This window comes from Neodiprion fabricii, chromosome 5 (assembly GCF_021155785.1).
Source record: "Neodiprion fabricii isolate iyNeoFabr1 chromosome 5, iyNeoFabr1.1, whole genome shotgun sequence".
Classification (NCBI taxonomy): Eukaryota; Metazoa; Arthropoda; class Insecta; order Hymenoptera; family Diprionidae; genus Neodiprion; species Neodiprion fabricii.
This window is the reverse complement of record NC_060243.1, coordinates 31,472,370-31,488,206: the sequence shown is the minus strand read 5'-3', so window position 1 is coordinate 31,488,206 and position 15,837 is coordinate 31,472,370. Positions and strand designations below refer to the sequence as shown.

At 37.9% G+C, this 15,837-nt stretch overlaps 3 protein-coding genes across 3 annotated transcripts in view; all 3 read left to right on the top strand.

Moving 5' to 3' along the window:
- Window positions 1-5,874, top strand: part of LOC124182618 — a 203,801-nt gene extending 197,927 nt beyond the window's left edge. Inside the window, exons 17-18 of the mRNA XM_046570113.1 lie at window positions 1,523-1,664; window positions 2,160-5,874. Of these exons, the coding sequence (XP_046426069.1) occupies window positions 1,523-1,664; window positions 2,160-2,361 (344 nt within the window). The 3' untranslated portion in view covers window positions 2,362-5,874. The remainder of the gene's footprint in view (window positions 1-1,522; window positions 1,665-2,159) is intronic.
- Window positions 5,875-7,757: 1,883 nt separating this feature from the next.
- On the top strand, window positions 7,758-13,295 carry LOC124182617. The gene is made up of 10 exons (XM_046570112.1): window positions 7,758-8,038; window positions 8,185-8,796; window positions 8,932-9,546; window positions 9,899-10,204; window positions 10,643-10,966; window positions 11,140-11,733; window positions 11,928-12,227; window positions 12,356-12,474; window positions 12,553-12,703; window positions 13,033-13,295. Exons 1-10 carry the CDS (start codon window positions 7,975-7,977, stop codon window positions 13,278-13,280), a joined length of 3,333 nt encoding a protein of 1,110 aa, XP_046426068.1. The 5' UTR covers window positions 7,758-7,974; the 3' UTR covers window positions 13,281-13,295.
- A 78-nt stretch (window positions 13,296-13,373) lies between these two features.
- LOC124182616 (tyrosine-protein kinase receptor torso-like) lies at window positions 13,374-15,181 on the top strand. Its single transcript, XM_046570111.1, has 5 exons — window positions 13,374-13,505; window positions 13,736-13,991; window positions 14,084-14,415; window positions 14,504-14,609; window positions 14,784-15,181. The coding sequence occupies exons 2-5, from the start codon at window positions 13,968-13,970 to the stop codon at window positions 14,907-14,909; spliced, it is 588 nt and encodes a 195-aa protein (XP_046426067.1). The 5' UTR covers window positions 13,374-13,505; window positions 13,736-13,967; the 3' UTR covers window positions 14,910-15,181.
- Window positions 15,182-15,837: the final 656 nt, after the last annotated feature.

Below are 15,837 nucleotides of genomic sequence, written 5' to 3'. Positions count from 1 at the left end.
TTCGTTTGCATTTACGCAATTCAGAATTAATTTGCATCGGTATACGCCTGCATTTCTGCTATTCAGGCTACAGTCTTATCGGAATCCGCCTGCATTTATGCTATTCACGTTACAGCCTCATCGGAATCCGCCTGCATTTATACTATTCAGTTTACAGTCTTATCGACATCCGCCTGAATTGCGGCAACTAATATCCATCTTACCGTTCGACATTTGTCTTAGTGTAGTTACCGATGGGTAAACTTCCCACTCTTACCAATCGTTGACCCTAAGAGTAAACATCGAGTAACCTTATGAACTCCGAATTGCATAAACGTACGTGGATCGACCTGTGTTGAATTGCTCAGGATACATTTCTACGAAATAACGCGGCATTAAGAGCCGCTTACGGTACCGAATAAACATAAACACCTGCATTAAAATAATTATTATAATAACAAAGGTAATAATATGGCAATAATAATCATAATCGTAAAAATAACGATAATCACGTTGTCGATTAACGTGGCAGAGGGGCGGGGAATTAATCTTTGGAAACAGTCGAGACCTGACCGCAATTGTCGGCGATGGAGAGCGTAGATTGGGGGATGAAAGACGCTGGGGTTTGAGCGGCGTGCGAAGGGGGGGGGGGAGTGGGGTATTTCGAGGTAAAAGCGGGCTCCCTAATCGGGGGAATCCCCCTGCAGCGGCCCGGGAGGCGAGAGACCGAAGTATATTAAACCCGTTTCCGGTTCCGGGAGTCTTGGCGACGGGATGCGACGCGGCGCTTTGCTTCACCTCCCGTCTTCCGCATTTCGCTGCAGTGGAAGCGTCGGCAAAAGGGGGCCGAAGGGGAAAGTTGGCTCTGGGGCAAAAGTCTCGATCCTAATCTCGCCGGTCTTACCAACGTGTGCTGAAATTCATAAAAATTTATCGCCTTGCCTGCTGTATAAACTGCACTGCAGATGGGAGTAAAAATTTCACTATAGTCGAAACAGAAATACCTGATTTCGATCTTCCGGACATTCCACCGTCATTTTTATCATTTTTAACACACTAACACAATTGGCTCGAGAGTCCAACGAGCCTCGTCAAAATTTTATACAGTACAATGAATTGTTTTATTATTATATCACACGGCTAAAAAAAGTTTTTATTTAATTGAAAATTATATCCAATTGTTGATATCCTTTTTCATTGAACGTATATCAAACGCTTTTACTTTCAGCAATGTGTAACTCATAATAACTATAGAATTATTTTATCTCAAATCGAGTGAATACTTTGGAACAAGTTCTTTTAAAAATAAATAAAATCTCACTTTTACAAAGTGAGATTTCGAAAAAAAATTCACCGTATTTACTGGGCATATTTTTATACGAATTTACCGAATCAAATTAAAAACAGAGATTTCAACGGACAGCACCATTCATTATTTTAAATCATTTTTTATCTTAGAGTGAAGAGTGACGAATTTTGTTAACCAATACTTCATTACCTTCTGCGACATTCTAAATCTCTGTAAATCTCTATAAATTTTCAGAACCTTGCACAGCCTGGAACCTAACGATACATGAGTACAGCAGCAGCGGTGATCCTGCTGGTCCTAGACTGCATACTTTCTGCTCGCGGGATCGTCACAAAAACTTCACTCTGCCTTGGAAAATGAACACCGTTGTAGTTCGGTAAGTAATTTTGTTGTTCAGTAATTTTATCGTATGTACAATTGTGGTATGGGTTCTCAATATTTTAAAACCTTACATAACATATTAACGGTCAACACATTTTATTTTCCAAAATCTAATCAAACTTGATACATTTTCCAAAATAGTTAGTCGCTTAATTTGTCCATTGATCGGATTACGGGACAAATTTATTCAAATAATTTGCATGTACATTCGATAATTATTTTCCTCTTTATCTTTTTGAATCGTTCCAATTTTTTTTAAATTCTTTCATGCCGGTTGATAATTTGTAAAATCAACGTTAAAATCTAACAATTTCTGGTCACGTCTCTCAAAATATTATAGAATCAAATTTCTTCAAATTCCGTGATGAATATCGCGAAAATATCTATGAAAATTTTGGGATTCGATTCTGCTGTCGCCTTGAAGGCTTCAAAACTGTGCGAACGACGCTCCATCACTCATCCTCACTAATCTCTGTAAACCTTCACTCAGGTTGCAAGCCTTAAGTCGCACGGCTCCTCAATACGTGATGCGATGGCGGAGCGATTCCGTGACGGCAAATACCAGAAAAAGCGCCCCGTCGCCGGCTCCGAATCAGGTTGCAGGATCGTCACGGAGTTCGAGGGAATCTCGACGGATCATCATCGCCATGACCCTCGTAGCTGCTGCGGCGAAATCTCTACCAAAAGTTTAGAAAAATACTGAAATATACTGAATTGCACGTAACAGGCCACGTAGTAATACATGAAAAGGTGATTTTATGTATGCATATGCACACGGATTCTAAAAAAGCTAATTTTTGGACAAGTCAGTTACCTCGGTAACGTAGAGTCAGCCGGTAATGATCGACCGGTCGGCAACTACGTCGGTTACGTCGGTAATGCAGATTAATCCCGTAGTAACCGGCCGGCAGTGGCATTTCGGGCTAAATCTGCATTACCGATCTTACCGACTTGGCGAAAAATTTGCCGACTCAGAATCTGTGTCCACACGTGTACCTAAAAAGTACACAATAAATCAGAATCAAACGATCGACTTGTGGTTCAAATGAGCAAAAAAGTCATTGTTTTTGCTCTGTTATTTTTAATGGTTATTATTTATTTACTCATCTTTATTTTACCTTGATCAGTTGAAAAATATTATTTTTAAATATAATATTCTGAGGGATTTCACGTTGTGGGTAAAATGAGAAACAAACTCACAGAGTTCTCATTTATTATCAGTTATGATTCGTTTCATTTTTATTTTATTTTTCTTATTCTTCTCATACAGTAGTAAAATACAACAATTGATTTCGTCCACTCGCTAAATTCTAAGAAACTTCTTATAAGTGTACAGTGGTCGATTGCTTTGTTACGTATTATAAGTAACGTTCTCCCCTATTTCAAAGTCAAAATACAGCGATAAGGGAATGTAATAAATAAAGAAGAAAAACAAACAGTTGCGTAATGTAAATGAGGTCGATAATCGTTGAAATTAGTTTTTGAGCTGAAGTGATAAGATCTTTTTCAACACATTAGATACATACCAATAATATTAATCTTTGGGTAGTTCGAAGTACCAAAGAAATTCCGATTTCGCGATGAAACGGAAACTGACTCCTAATTCGTGAACTCATAAAACTTGTAAATATATGATATAGGTATGAGAAAACGTAGCGAATATTAGGAAAATGTACAGAATGCAATGAATTCGTATTGTAATTAATTACTAGGTGTGTAAAATATATTTGTAATTATTATAGGTGATAAAATAATTGATATGTTAAGAAACAATAAATCGATAAAGAAATATATTAAATAATTCAACGAATGTATCTATAATGTAGAAAACATTGACACGATATTTGGTTGAAGATCTATGTAAACGACTGCCAATTCCGAAATATTATACATGTACATACATATAACACGTTGTATTACGCCATACGTTGAAAACGTAACTTGACTATGTAACATGAACAAATTGATAGATTTATACATGTAACGCATACATTTATATCGATAAATTCAACAATTTATTAACGATAAGCATACTGATAAATAAAATGACCGGTAGCCATGATAATATAAATGTGAAAAACTGACCATAACAGCAATCTCGAAACAGAAAAGAATTATAAAAATAATTCTTTCTAAGCCGGTTGGTTCTCAATTTTTCGTGGTAATTTGGAGATAAAAATTCAACGATTTTCGAAGAAAAATTTCACTCACGAACAAAATCGGTAAAACAGTTTCATAGAACTGTGAGAACATAACCTTAAACGGTTCTGCAATTGTAAAAAAGAGAAAAATCTAAAGAATTGATAGATTGAAAATAAATAATTTTTCTCCAATAAATCGCCAATTACGGTATCGGTGATTATATTGTACATAGTATCGATGTGCTACACATTTCAAATCGGCTGGACGATAAGTATAAATTGACTAATTATAACGAATTCTGCGGTGAAGAAGTTTGACTGTGAATTTGAATGATGTATTTACCACGAAAAAAAAAACAGTGTTAATGTAAATATATTACGTATGATAAGTAGGTATGTAATATTGCGGATATATACTAGACTGTGTCCGAAAAAAATTGTGTTGTCAAATTTGAAGCTGCTCATTCAATATATTACAGAGGACACAAAATAAAACCGATTCGGAAAGGACTTGTTGAAATCGTTTCCAATTTTGGGGTCGTGGAACTTAAAAATGTGTGTGTTTTGAACCGATTCGTGTCATTCTCAGACATTAAAATTTATTGCTTTATTATTGAAATTTAATGAAATACGTGACATATGATACTTCAAAGCTGTTGGTGATATTCATTTAGTATTATAATCGTTAAATGCAATTTTTAAAGGGTTGATTTTTGTTTCTTCAAGAACACGTAACGGTCTTTTGGTTATTTAACTATAACTAATGACAAGTTTCAGTTTTGGGATAATGGACAGTACGAAGAAAAAGAGTAAACGATGAAAAATTTTTCCGAAAATGTTATCCGAAACGATTTTACGTTTTTTAAAATACATCCAATTTTCACGGTGCCAGAGACAAATAATGCAACAACAAATTGTAATAATAACGTGGTAGGTTGTAGCAATAAATTTTAATTTCTGAAAACGATATAAATCGTTGAAAAACATGCGATTTTTAATTGTGCAACCCTCAAATATGAAACGATTTCATTAAAAACTCTTGGAATCGTTCTCACTTTGCGTCCGCTGCAACATATCGAATGAGCAGTGTTAAATTCGACAGCACAATTTTTTTGGCAGAGTGTAATATATGCGTATTCGATTAGGGGCACTTGATGTTTAAATACGTTACCTTTAATATTACCCAATAATACGATAAACGCAATGCACAAATAGTCGATGTATTGGTACAATGTAACAAATCGAAGTTTCATGAATCTTTGATAGAAGTTTATGTGAAATAAGTTGCTAACTTGGAATTGCAAACTATATATAACATAATTATAAATATACTAAATATCAATTATTATCATTTAAGAATAGAGAACGTATTTCAAACTTTTTACTTATCGTTGAACGATACTATAATTTATCTAAATTTTTTCATAGCCTACAATTTATACGTTTGTTTTCTCTTTCTTATATTAAGAAAGCGGCAAATATCGTGCGTCTCTTCGTTTGATATTCACATCATCGCGAATTTATTATACGACGATTAATTCAACATCGATTAAACAACTCAATACAACTGTTATTAAATAATTTACGCTTGGCGTTTCATTTCAAATCTTTTATACAAAAGAATTTATAAAAATAAGGTAAAGCTATATTGCTATGCATTATAATTTCCTGTATGTTGATTATTTTGAGACCGCTAATTGACGTCCGTAACCGAAAATGCATGACGATGAAGTTGTGGTGTTATTATCTTTGCAATATCGTGCGATAATATGTGAGCATTATTTTGCTCGCTAATAGTGAAAAAAGTTGCTCTAATATTAGCGAATTAATCCAACAACATGATTGATATTTTAAACGTGAGCATGATATTATGTAATCGGATGAAAACGGTTAACAATAAGTAACAATAAATAGTCAATTGTTTCTGATAAAAAATTTCGTAATTAAATAAATAATACAACGTTAGGACCTGATATATACATATATATATACTCACTTAGATAACTTTGATAAAACAACTGACTCGTGAATCTTATTAAACGAACTAACTTATCGGTACGACGTTTGAATTATTGCTTTTGTGAAGAAACTAAAATCAAAACAACGATTGTCGAAATATCGTAATCAGTTGATTCGACAATTGATTTGATTGATAAAATTCCTCATTCGCAAGTTTGCAAAACTATTCGAAGATCGAGTTTGATCGCGTTTCTGTCAATTTGTTCACATGAATGACGAGGACAGCTGATCTTACAAATTTCTTACTCAATTAATTAATGACAAATGCGCGTCCGTTAAAAAATTTGATAACACTGTACTTGATAATGTTGTAAATAATGTAAATACTCCGTTGTGGTTAACTTATTACATACACGATACAGTACATGTAAAATATATTTCGCGTGTAAATTTGAGTACCCAATGCGTGAATTTGGGAAAAAAATGTATGTACTTTTTTCTGCGTACGTACGGCATGAAAATTGTTTGAAAAATTGTGCCATATTTGTTTCCCACTTGGCAAAATTTTTATTTGCAAGTATGAGACCCACACAACTAATTGACATTTTTGTGATTGCAGAAACTTGACCTTTGATTGTTTCTACCAGCATCGTGAAATTATCGGTAATTATGCAATGTAGATTTCGTCAAGTTGGATTACGTTGGTTTACAACCGAAGAAAAAATTGAAGTGGAAAAAACAAAGGAGACGACAGTGAAATAAACGTAGACGAATAGTTGGTAAATAGCTTATTGGAAGCCAAGGAAGGAGGAAAATATCAATTGTTTTTTTACTGTATATCCATAAATCAGTGAATACTTTGCGCGATGGAATAATTTCATAAAAATTTGTTTCACATTTTCTCACATCAGTCGCAACGAAGAAGGTTACGAAGGATTTCATAAAAATTTCGTTTCATAAATATGCGATCTGTGCCGAAAGCTCTGGTCCTAAGTTAGAAAAATGAATGTTAACCATTTGGCGTGAACCAAAATACAAGGATTTCAATTATTAGCGAGCGTGGATTCCTCTCGAAAAATGACGTCGATATAGGATATGATTGAATCGATTTCAGTATCTTCCAAAAATGGACTGTAAAAATCCACAGGGTTGCCCAAACTTGGACTTGCTTTTTTGCAATTTTCAGAGCACGGAAGCTTTTCATGTCAGAATCGTTTCGCAGGACTCTTTTTCCACTAATTCGACCCTCAGGAATACGAAAAAGATATCAAAAATAGCGTAGGACCAACAAAAGAGAAATTGCAAAGGAAATATTCAATTTTTCGACTGTACCTTTGGGTACGATGATGTAGACAGATTAGACGCGATTATTCGATGCATGTATTATATATTCTTGGCTTTGCCGTACCACAACGATGGGCCGTTGGATCGAACTTAAGACCGAGTAATGGAAGATGACTACGCCATCTAATGATCAAAGGAGTACGTTGTTACAGTTGACCGACAATTACAATCTACGCAAACACCCGAGAACATTTCGACTTGTGTCGATAAGCGAAGGCGTACAAGGTTTTGTCTTCAAGTTGAGCTTTGATAACCCTTCGAACGGAATTCGAATAGTACTTGAAACATTAAGCCAATTAAAAAATATGCATTTTTCAGAACTTTTATCGACCTGCGAACATCACCCGATAGATAGAACAGACGATGCCTGACGAATCGATGATGCGTGTTACGATATATTCACCGTACCGATATACAAATGTGATCAACATTGTACGTGCAAATTGACAGGCGATTCCGCGTCATGTTATTTGCTAATAATTTTTTTTTTTTTGTTTTTAACTTTGGAAGCATCGCAGACACGAAGTTCTGATGATCACATTATGAGGAACTATTCGTAAGGGAATTTCAAAGCAAAACCAAGGCACTGAGTATTTCTGCTTGAAGTCGCGCTTTCTCTGAGTAAAAATGGAGATAACGTAGACCAAAAAACGAGCTTATACTTATATTGCGGTCATTTCGCAAAGAGAACTGCGGAACACGCTGCGGTTAGATATCGTTATGCACCAAGTGAAGTTACATCAGAATAAGTTTCATTTTCAGCTGTGGCAGAACGACGTTCAGAGTTTGTAAAGAATGTAGTGATTTTCAAGAATCCCTCAAGTATCTACTGGATAGTAATTATTATCATCTTACTTAAAGATGCGCGTGATTCTTTCGGTATTTGTTTGTTGTATCCTGGTTCACACCGCATCTGTACATGGACGTGAGTGAAAAATGCCATTTTTTTCAATATACCATCGAAAGTTCGACATTTTTTTATAGTCAACTGGGCTACAAGCGATTCTTGTTACCCGACGAAAACATCCTCACCTCAGCTGGATCTGATAATTGTCCTTTTATCTGTTTTAGTGTGGTTAAGTCACAATACGTGGATGGTTTTTGCAACACCAAATGAACCCGCAGTTCTCTCGTGTAAAGTTGTAACTGATCATCCGTTAAATTTTACGTGGATGAAAAAGGGAAATGGTGGAAGCTATGAGAATGTTGACAATTTTACGAATAAAAGCAAGTTTTGGCGAAATAACGAAACTCACGTTACTCTGGAGCTTTACTTCACAAGCGTCACGACCGAGGACTATGGAGCTTACTTATGCATAATAATAACATCAACTAGCCGTTTTTGGATTCCTGTCGACCTCGGAGATTATCCAAATGATTTTATCTGGACTGTCGCAGTTCATAAACCAGAATCTGTTCTCATAAAGTGGAACTTCGACTTGTTTTACCCAAGTCACATTTATTCGTTTGGAATTGAGTATCGGGAAAATGGTACGAATCAACGACTACGGACACCCTTACTTTCCACTCCGGAGCGAATTGTTCCTACAGATTCTTACACCGTAAATGCATTGAAACCCAACACCGTATACGAATTCAGGGGCCTAATTTCAAATCCGAGGGATCGGTTCTCCAACAAAGACTCTTACGCTTTTTCAAGATGGGTGACGACGTCCGATAAAGGTTTACGCATTTACTTATGTCAATGTATCATAAGAACTTAAATTTCGAAAACGTTCTCGAACCGGAATTGTATTTTGTGTAACTACAAAAATATTAACTAAATCTGATCGTGTTTTTGTTTATTGCCATTTTTAGGTTCCGCATGGATAGTTCCATGTCGTACCCATGTTATTGTTGAGGCACACGAACGTGCAATTCTGTCATGTGACGTGATAGGGAATCAAATGACAGGCTTCATCTGGCAACACAAGGGAAATTCAAGAAATTCAACCAATATTTGGTCGAACAACAACACTCATGTTACAATGAAACTGGAATTTGCTAATGTCACGGCCGACCAATCTGGAGATTACACATGCCAGGCGAACAGTTCCGGCCAACTTGTATCAGCGCAGATTATTCTCCGAGTCAGTGAATTTGATTTTGTCCCTTGCAAGGTCGGAGCGATTGGAACAGATCGAATTTACGTCAACTGGAACTATACAAATATCATTAGCAATTTTACCAATTACTATAACGAATATGTTGGACTTACAATTAAATACAAGGCAGATAATACAAATGAGTGGCACGGACCAGGACAAATTTTCAATTCATCCATTGATCCAGTTGCAAGCCACTACGCCATAAGTGGATTGAGAAATTTCACTCTCTATCAAATCACTATCATATTTGATTCATACGGGCGTAATTTTCATGGTGTGGTAGAATCCTTCGTTCTTTCAAAGTGGGTTTCAACGTTTGAGAAAGGTACACTTTTTATCTTATTCATCTTAGAAATCAGTCTTCCCTTTCATAAAATGTAACGTGGCATTTCGAAAGCTAGTCGGTTACCGGTCCGGGAAGATTTTTCGGTAACGATCTGGGTAGCTCAGTGGTCAGAACAGTTGCCCGGAAAGCGAAAGGTTCCGGGTTCGAATCCCGGTCGGGTTCAAGCCTTGAAATATTTTTTCCGAACCCGCCAGACATGCATGTCACAAAGCTTAAGAATAATCATGTCGTACCTATCAGATAACATTTATTGGTTATGAAAGAAGTGGAATTACGAGCCCAGCGTGGCTCAATGAGTAAGATATTCACAAAGATTGAAATTTCTGTACAGAACTGGATTATGTTCCAACTGTGCGGATTGTGAGACAAATTATGGACACAATAACGATCAGATGGTCGCAACCAGCGCCAGAGCTGCGGGAATACATTGACGCCTATCTTCTATCAGTCGAATACAGTAACAAGACAAACAGACATTTTCGTTGGGAAAAGTATAAGGCTGGATACCATGATGAAGCGGTTGTGCACCTTTCACCTTCTATCAGTTATGATCTGCAGGTGCGAGCTTGTTTCGACGATTACTGTCCCGACCAGCATGCAAGTGCCGTTATGGAAGGCGTCATGACCAGCGATGCAGGTAAGGATTGAGTTTAGTATTCGTAATTTATGGAACGAACGTGAGGTGAACCATCGTTACATATTCCAATTGTTTCGATGAGAACGTGAGTGAGACTTACACACTAGTAAAATGTTTACATGGTACGAAACACTACCGGAGTTTGATTGGTATCGATTGTCTGAAAATTTATCATGGTCGGTGATTTTTTGTAAGAAAATATAGGTGATCTGGAAGCTAGATTATCTTAAAACCGAAGGGTAACCCTTAGAAATTTCATTGAATGACGGAATCGGGTGGTTAGACTTTTATCAAGACCTTGAGTCACCTTTGACATGCAGAAAAAAGTGATTTCGATAACAAGTAATCATAACCAGGATACGAATTAGAGATACGATACCGTAAAACACCGCGTTAATGTCAAGTTCGACAATGAACCTGAACAATACGATTTTACAGATGGAAGACAACACTCACGTGAAGAGCAACATTCAAAACCTGATACGGAGTTTCCAGTACTGACAATCGACGTCACTCGAGATGAAAAAAATATTACTACAAACAGCAATGCCTCGTTCACTTGCAGCATCAGTGTTCAGGGATACGAGGGTTGGTGGACCAAGAAAGGGAATCGCGTCAGGTCTCTCGATCATTCTGACAACGAGATCAGCTGGACTGTAATTGTGGAAGATGCTAGGGAAGGAGGCAGATACGGTTACACCTGTGAAGCGAGGATGTCAGATGATTGGCGCACTAGTAAAACAATGCTCGTTACAGTGATACGTAAGATTGACTTTGCACGAATAGTTAGACAGAAGTGATAACAGTATAAATTGTCCTTTATAAGGCAAAACAGCTTGTCGATGTATGTGAATAACGTCCACTACTCAACGTACTGAATTTGAATTAATAGAAATCAAGTCTATTGGTTATTAACTTATCTTTCTTCTTTTCAGTGCCCGCGGAAAATGTAATCATAGATGCTGCAACGGTGTATTCGAAGCGAAGCTATCCAACCATTCTGTCGTGCGACTTCTTTGGATATCGGTTGTCGAATTTCAAGTGGCGAAAATTCTGGGCTTATGACAGACAACAATTCGACGAAGTTTCCAGTGTGTCAAAGTTCAACGAAACTCACATCAGGATAACTTTGTCAAATCCAATTCACACCTTAAACTTGGAAACTGGGAAGTACGAATGCGAGGCGACGAATCACAGACTTGATTACATCCGGGGATCCATTCGTCTCGATGTCGACAACGAATCACCGTTGCAAATAAAGGCCTACACCATCGGGTCCAAGCTCATTTGCTTACGCTGGTTCGACATGGAATCCCGAGGAGACACGCATCTGGTACAATCTTTTCAAAATGGTTCTCGTGACTGGCAAGATACGTTTTCGGTGCCAGTTGTAGGAAACAAGTACTATAGTGGCTACGTTGTGAGGCAATCCACACGCAACACTTTCTACTGGTTCAAGGTCGTTGTCGTCGGCGCGGGTGAAAGACTCGCAAGCACTTATTCCAGATGGGTTACCCCTACGGAAAAAGGTAGGTAATCGAATCACGGGAAAGCGATGCATATTGGAATGAAGTTCAACTTGATTGATTCAAAGATTCCAGGAAAGTTCAACAAACGTCCACGATATAAGACTATGTCCGTTAGTCAGTCCGGTTCAATCCAGTGAAATGTCTTGTGACGTGTACACACCTGGATGGTTAATGGAAATCTATTTATTCCTCAGACATTGCGTACTTTCCGAACATCACCTTGATATCGAAGTCGAGAAATTCGATCGCTATCGAATGGCCGATTCCAACAGAAGAGCTACGTGATCACATAAACGTGTACCAAATATCAGTCAACTACACGTACAATGGGAGCAAGATTGTTTATTCACAAAATACTACGCAAACTCATTTTGTTCTCGGAAAACTTCAGCCTTTAACCAGCCATGACTTGGAAGTAAGAGCTTGCTTCAATGCCGTTAGTACGGATTGTTATTCGAGTGACGTTCGGAGAGGGGTTTTCACCAACAGCATAGGTATGAAAAACGTGTGTTCGAGAACACGAAAACAATATACATATAACGTCCGTGAAACAGAGCTATTTATCTTGATAAATAAAATACTGTATAACTATCCGACTAAACTTAATTAATTGATACTCTAGATGGGGAAAACATTACTCCATATGAGGAACCCGGGACTCAAGTCGAAACATGGATAACTCCGATAGGAACAGTTGTGCTCCTTCTCATCGTTCTGGGAACCTGGCAGTTTTACAGTAAAGTATGAAAGAAAATTACTAAGAACTCTCTGTAGTTTAAACAAATAATGGCCGCGGAATATTTCGTGTCTCATTGTCAGTCAAAGAAGCGGAAGATTGCTAGAGAAAGACTCGCCTATTTCTACTGGGAGGAACCGATTTTTTTCAATCCAGAACTTGCCATCAGTGATCAAGCCGATTTATTACCTTACAATAAGAAATGGGAATTTCCACGAAAGCTACTGAAACTTGGTATGTATTCTCGTCATCATCACCACCGTAGAAAAAGTAAGTTTTGTGACAGAAGATATTGTGTAAATGCTTCGTGTGATTTGAGTTTGAATTCCTCTCAAGAGTCTAATCGTAGTTGTCGCAGTGTTAAATAATTATGCGTTGTCAGGTAAGTATTGAACTATTTTTCACTTTTTCGAAACGTGAATCAGCTCGTTGGGACTTCGTTTGACAGTGATGTTCAGTTGATTTGTCACACTGACAATAAGCATATACAATACTTTGCGTACATGAAATCAGTCACATTGTTCTCCTTACGGGGTCTAACATTTATGTTTTTCACAAAATAGACGAGGAACTGGGAAGTGGCTCATTCGGAATAGTCTGGAAAGCCAGGGCGAAAACGATCCGTCGACCCGAGGCGATTTCGGTGGTCGCAGTCAAAACGGTACGACCAACAGCCAGCCTTCGCTGCATGAAAGCCCTTCTTCGCGAACTCAAAATTCTCGTCTATCTCGGTCACCATCCTAACATCGTCAACCTTCTTGGTGCTTGTACGAGGAATCTTGATTACGGTGAGTGTTTCTGCATATTTTAACTCCCTATTGAGACTTTGAAGCAAAAGCGATCATTCGTAAACTTGATTCATACCATGGTCACCGACAGGCCAACTCTTAGTCATCGAGGAATTTTGCCGCTTCGGGAACTTGCACGACTACTTGTGGCGCTGCAGGTCAAAGTTCGTCGACGAATTGAATACCGACTCCGAGAAAATCCATGAATTCCATGCTGATGCTGACCCGATCAACGTTGAAACGAATAGGTAAAGGAGATGTAGTGCTCAATAGCAGCCAGTTACAGTGCATCAAAATCTCATCAAATGACAAATCCTGGTCCTTCAAAACCTTGCAGTATCGATTACATTTGCTACTCAGCACTAACTCGTACAATAAGTAATTAAACTCATGTATCCATGCATTGGAATTGTCGAGTATGACGTTTGTGCCCCATCGTAAAGTAATTTCTCTCATACATCGTCTTATTCTCGAGCAGTACAAACTCGGCACTGCGTCAGAATGATACCACTTCGTTTGTGGAAGATTCATGTGACAGCAACGATCATCCAGGTACCAGTACAAGGGCGGAAGATTTGGCCACCGACAGCAACTCGCAATCACCGGAAATTAAACCATCGTCCAAGTACCCGGGTGATTTCACGAATGCGGAATTGGATCCGGTTCGCACGAAAGACTTGGTGTCTTGGGCTTGGCAGATTTCCCGCGGCATGCAATATCTTTCGGCTAAAAAGGTTGATGTCAGGAATTTACGACTGGGATTCCGTACACGGTCATCCCGTTTCAGCTCCACCGAGAACAAACCAGACCGTTGACCGTGTTTCAGGTGCTGCACGGTGACTTGGCAGCCAGGAACGTACTGCTTTCCGAAGACAACATCGTCAAGATATGTGACTTTGGCTTGTCCAAATCCCTCCAGGAAGACGACAGTTGCAAGGACGAGGGAAACGACCCTCTTCCCGTAAAGTGGATGGCCATCGAATCGCTCAAAGACGGAATATTTTCGGTAAAATCGGACGTCTGGTCGTTCGGGGTCGTTTTGTGGGAATTATTCTCGCTCGCCAAAACTCCTTACCCCGAAGTGAACCCCGAAAACATGTGCAAAACACTTATCGATGGTTATCGCATGAAGCAACCTAAGTACGCACCCAAAAGCATGTAAGTATATGTGCTTCTATTCATCTGGCACGTCAACCAATCATTGCTATTTTACGTTCTAAACCATTTAACCTGGCTTCCGTCACAGTTATCGGATGATGCTGCAATGTTGGAAAGCAAATCCATCAGATCGACCCTCTTTCGTTGATCTTGAGAGCAGTATCGGTGATCTAATAGAGGACGAAGTGAGAATGGTAAGCTGAACGTTCTTCTTCATATACTCGTCATTTTATCCCTACCTTGAAATATAAAGTCTAGTGTATAATTACATCAGATCTTGACTCACCGTTAAATGGTAGGAAAACGAAACAGCACATTTCTTTAAAAATCCTTGGCTCACCTGATTCTTGTACGAGTACATGTTTCAGCATTACATCGAGTTGTACAGTCGACGTTACAAGACGTACACCGAAATCACGGAATTCCGGAATACAAGGACCCCCGAGAATCATGATCCAAGCATCCTACAGGAACCAAGCGAACCGCATGATTGACGTTTTATTACCCAGGCTTTAGATAATAAATTCATTCGGTCAACAAATGCAATTTCTTACAAACTTCGCCTAACCAACTTTCACTAAAACTTCAAGAACCTATCTTTACCCTTCTCACGATGATTTTACCAAACTTTTTCTGACTTCGGTGGATCGTATACTGAGAGAAATTTTTAGTTCCGGTTACCGCTCAGTCGTTGACTATTTTCATTTTTTACCACAATCGAAAAATATAGTTCTGGGTAGGAAATGAAAATTAGTTTTATATCTGTTACCGGGAAGTCTAGTATCCGTTACTATTCTTTCTCATTACGATCACTGTCGCTATATTTTCTTGTAACTGTTGCGAAAATTTAATGCTTGTGCAACAATAAATTGATGTCATAGCCTTGTTTAAATAAAAAAGTAGAGTAAACTGAACAAACTGATTTTGCGTTGCAATTGCACCTCAAATTCGTACCTTAAACAACTGCAATGTACCAACAGAGCCGCAAATTTTATTTCAATAATTGATTAATTATGCGATATTAAAATTTAGTCTGTTTGAGAAAACAAAAGAACCGTGACGAACGATTTTGTTACGACGCATTATAAATCCGTTTCAGATTCAGTTGATTATTCCTCATGATTGATTAATTTTTTTTGCAATTTTGTATTAGAAGCGTTAATAAGATTTTTATTTACTCGACGTGGTCGATAGAACCGTTAAGAAAAATTTTCAACACGTTTTGATTATCACATTGAAAAAGGTTCAGGTCCTTACTTGTTATTGTTCGTCACGTATAAGTTTTATCAAGGCAACCAAGCAATTTCTGCACGCGGCACGTTTGAGGACGTAATTTTTCCTTACTCAGATATCAAGTCGAAACCAAGGCACTGAGTACATATGTACTTGAAACTGCAGTTTTCTTCAGTAAAAATGTTGATA

What these genes read in the sequence shown, in the direction of transcription:
- LOC124182617 (XM_046570112.1), top strand. Translation starts at nt 7,975, where the DNA reads ATGCGCGTGATTCTTTCGGTATTTGTTTGTTGTATCCTGGTTCACACC. An exon ending in CACCGCATCTGTACATGGAC is followed by an intron (nt 8,039 to 8,184) that starts GTGAGTGAAAAA and finishes TATCTGTTTTAG; the next exon opens with TGTGGTTAAGTCACAATACG. An exon ending in AATGCTCGTTACAGTGATAC is followed by an intron (nt 10,967 to 11,139) that starts GTAAGATTGACT and finishes TCTTCTTTTCAG; the next exon opens with TGCCCGCGGAAAATGTAATC.
- LOC124182616 (XM_046570111.1), top strand. Translation starts at nt 13,968, where the DNA reads ATGCAATATCTTTCGGCTAAAAAG. An exon ending in AAGTACGCACCCAAAAGCAT is followed by an intron (nt 14,416 to 14,503) that starts GTAAGTATATGT and finishes CTTCCGTCACAG; the next exon opens with TTATCGGATGATGCTGCAAT. An exon ending in TAGAGGACGAAGTGAGAATG is followed by an intron (nt 14,610 to 14,783) that starts GTAAGCTGAACG and finishes TACATGTTTCAG; the next exon opens with CATTACATCGAGTTGTACAG.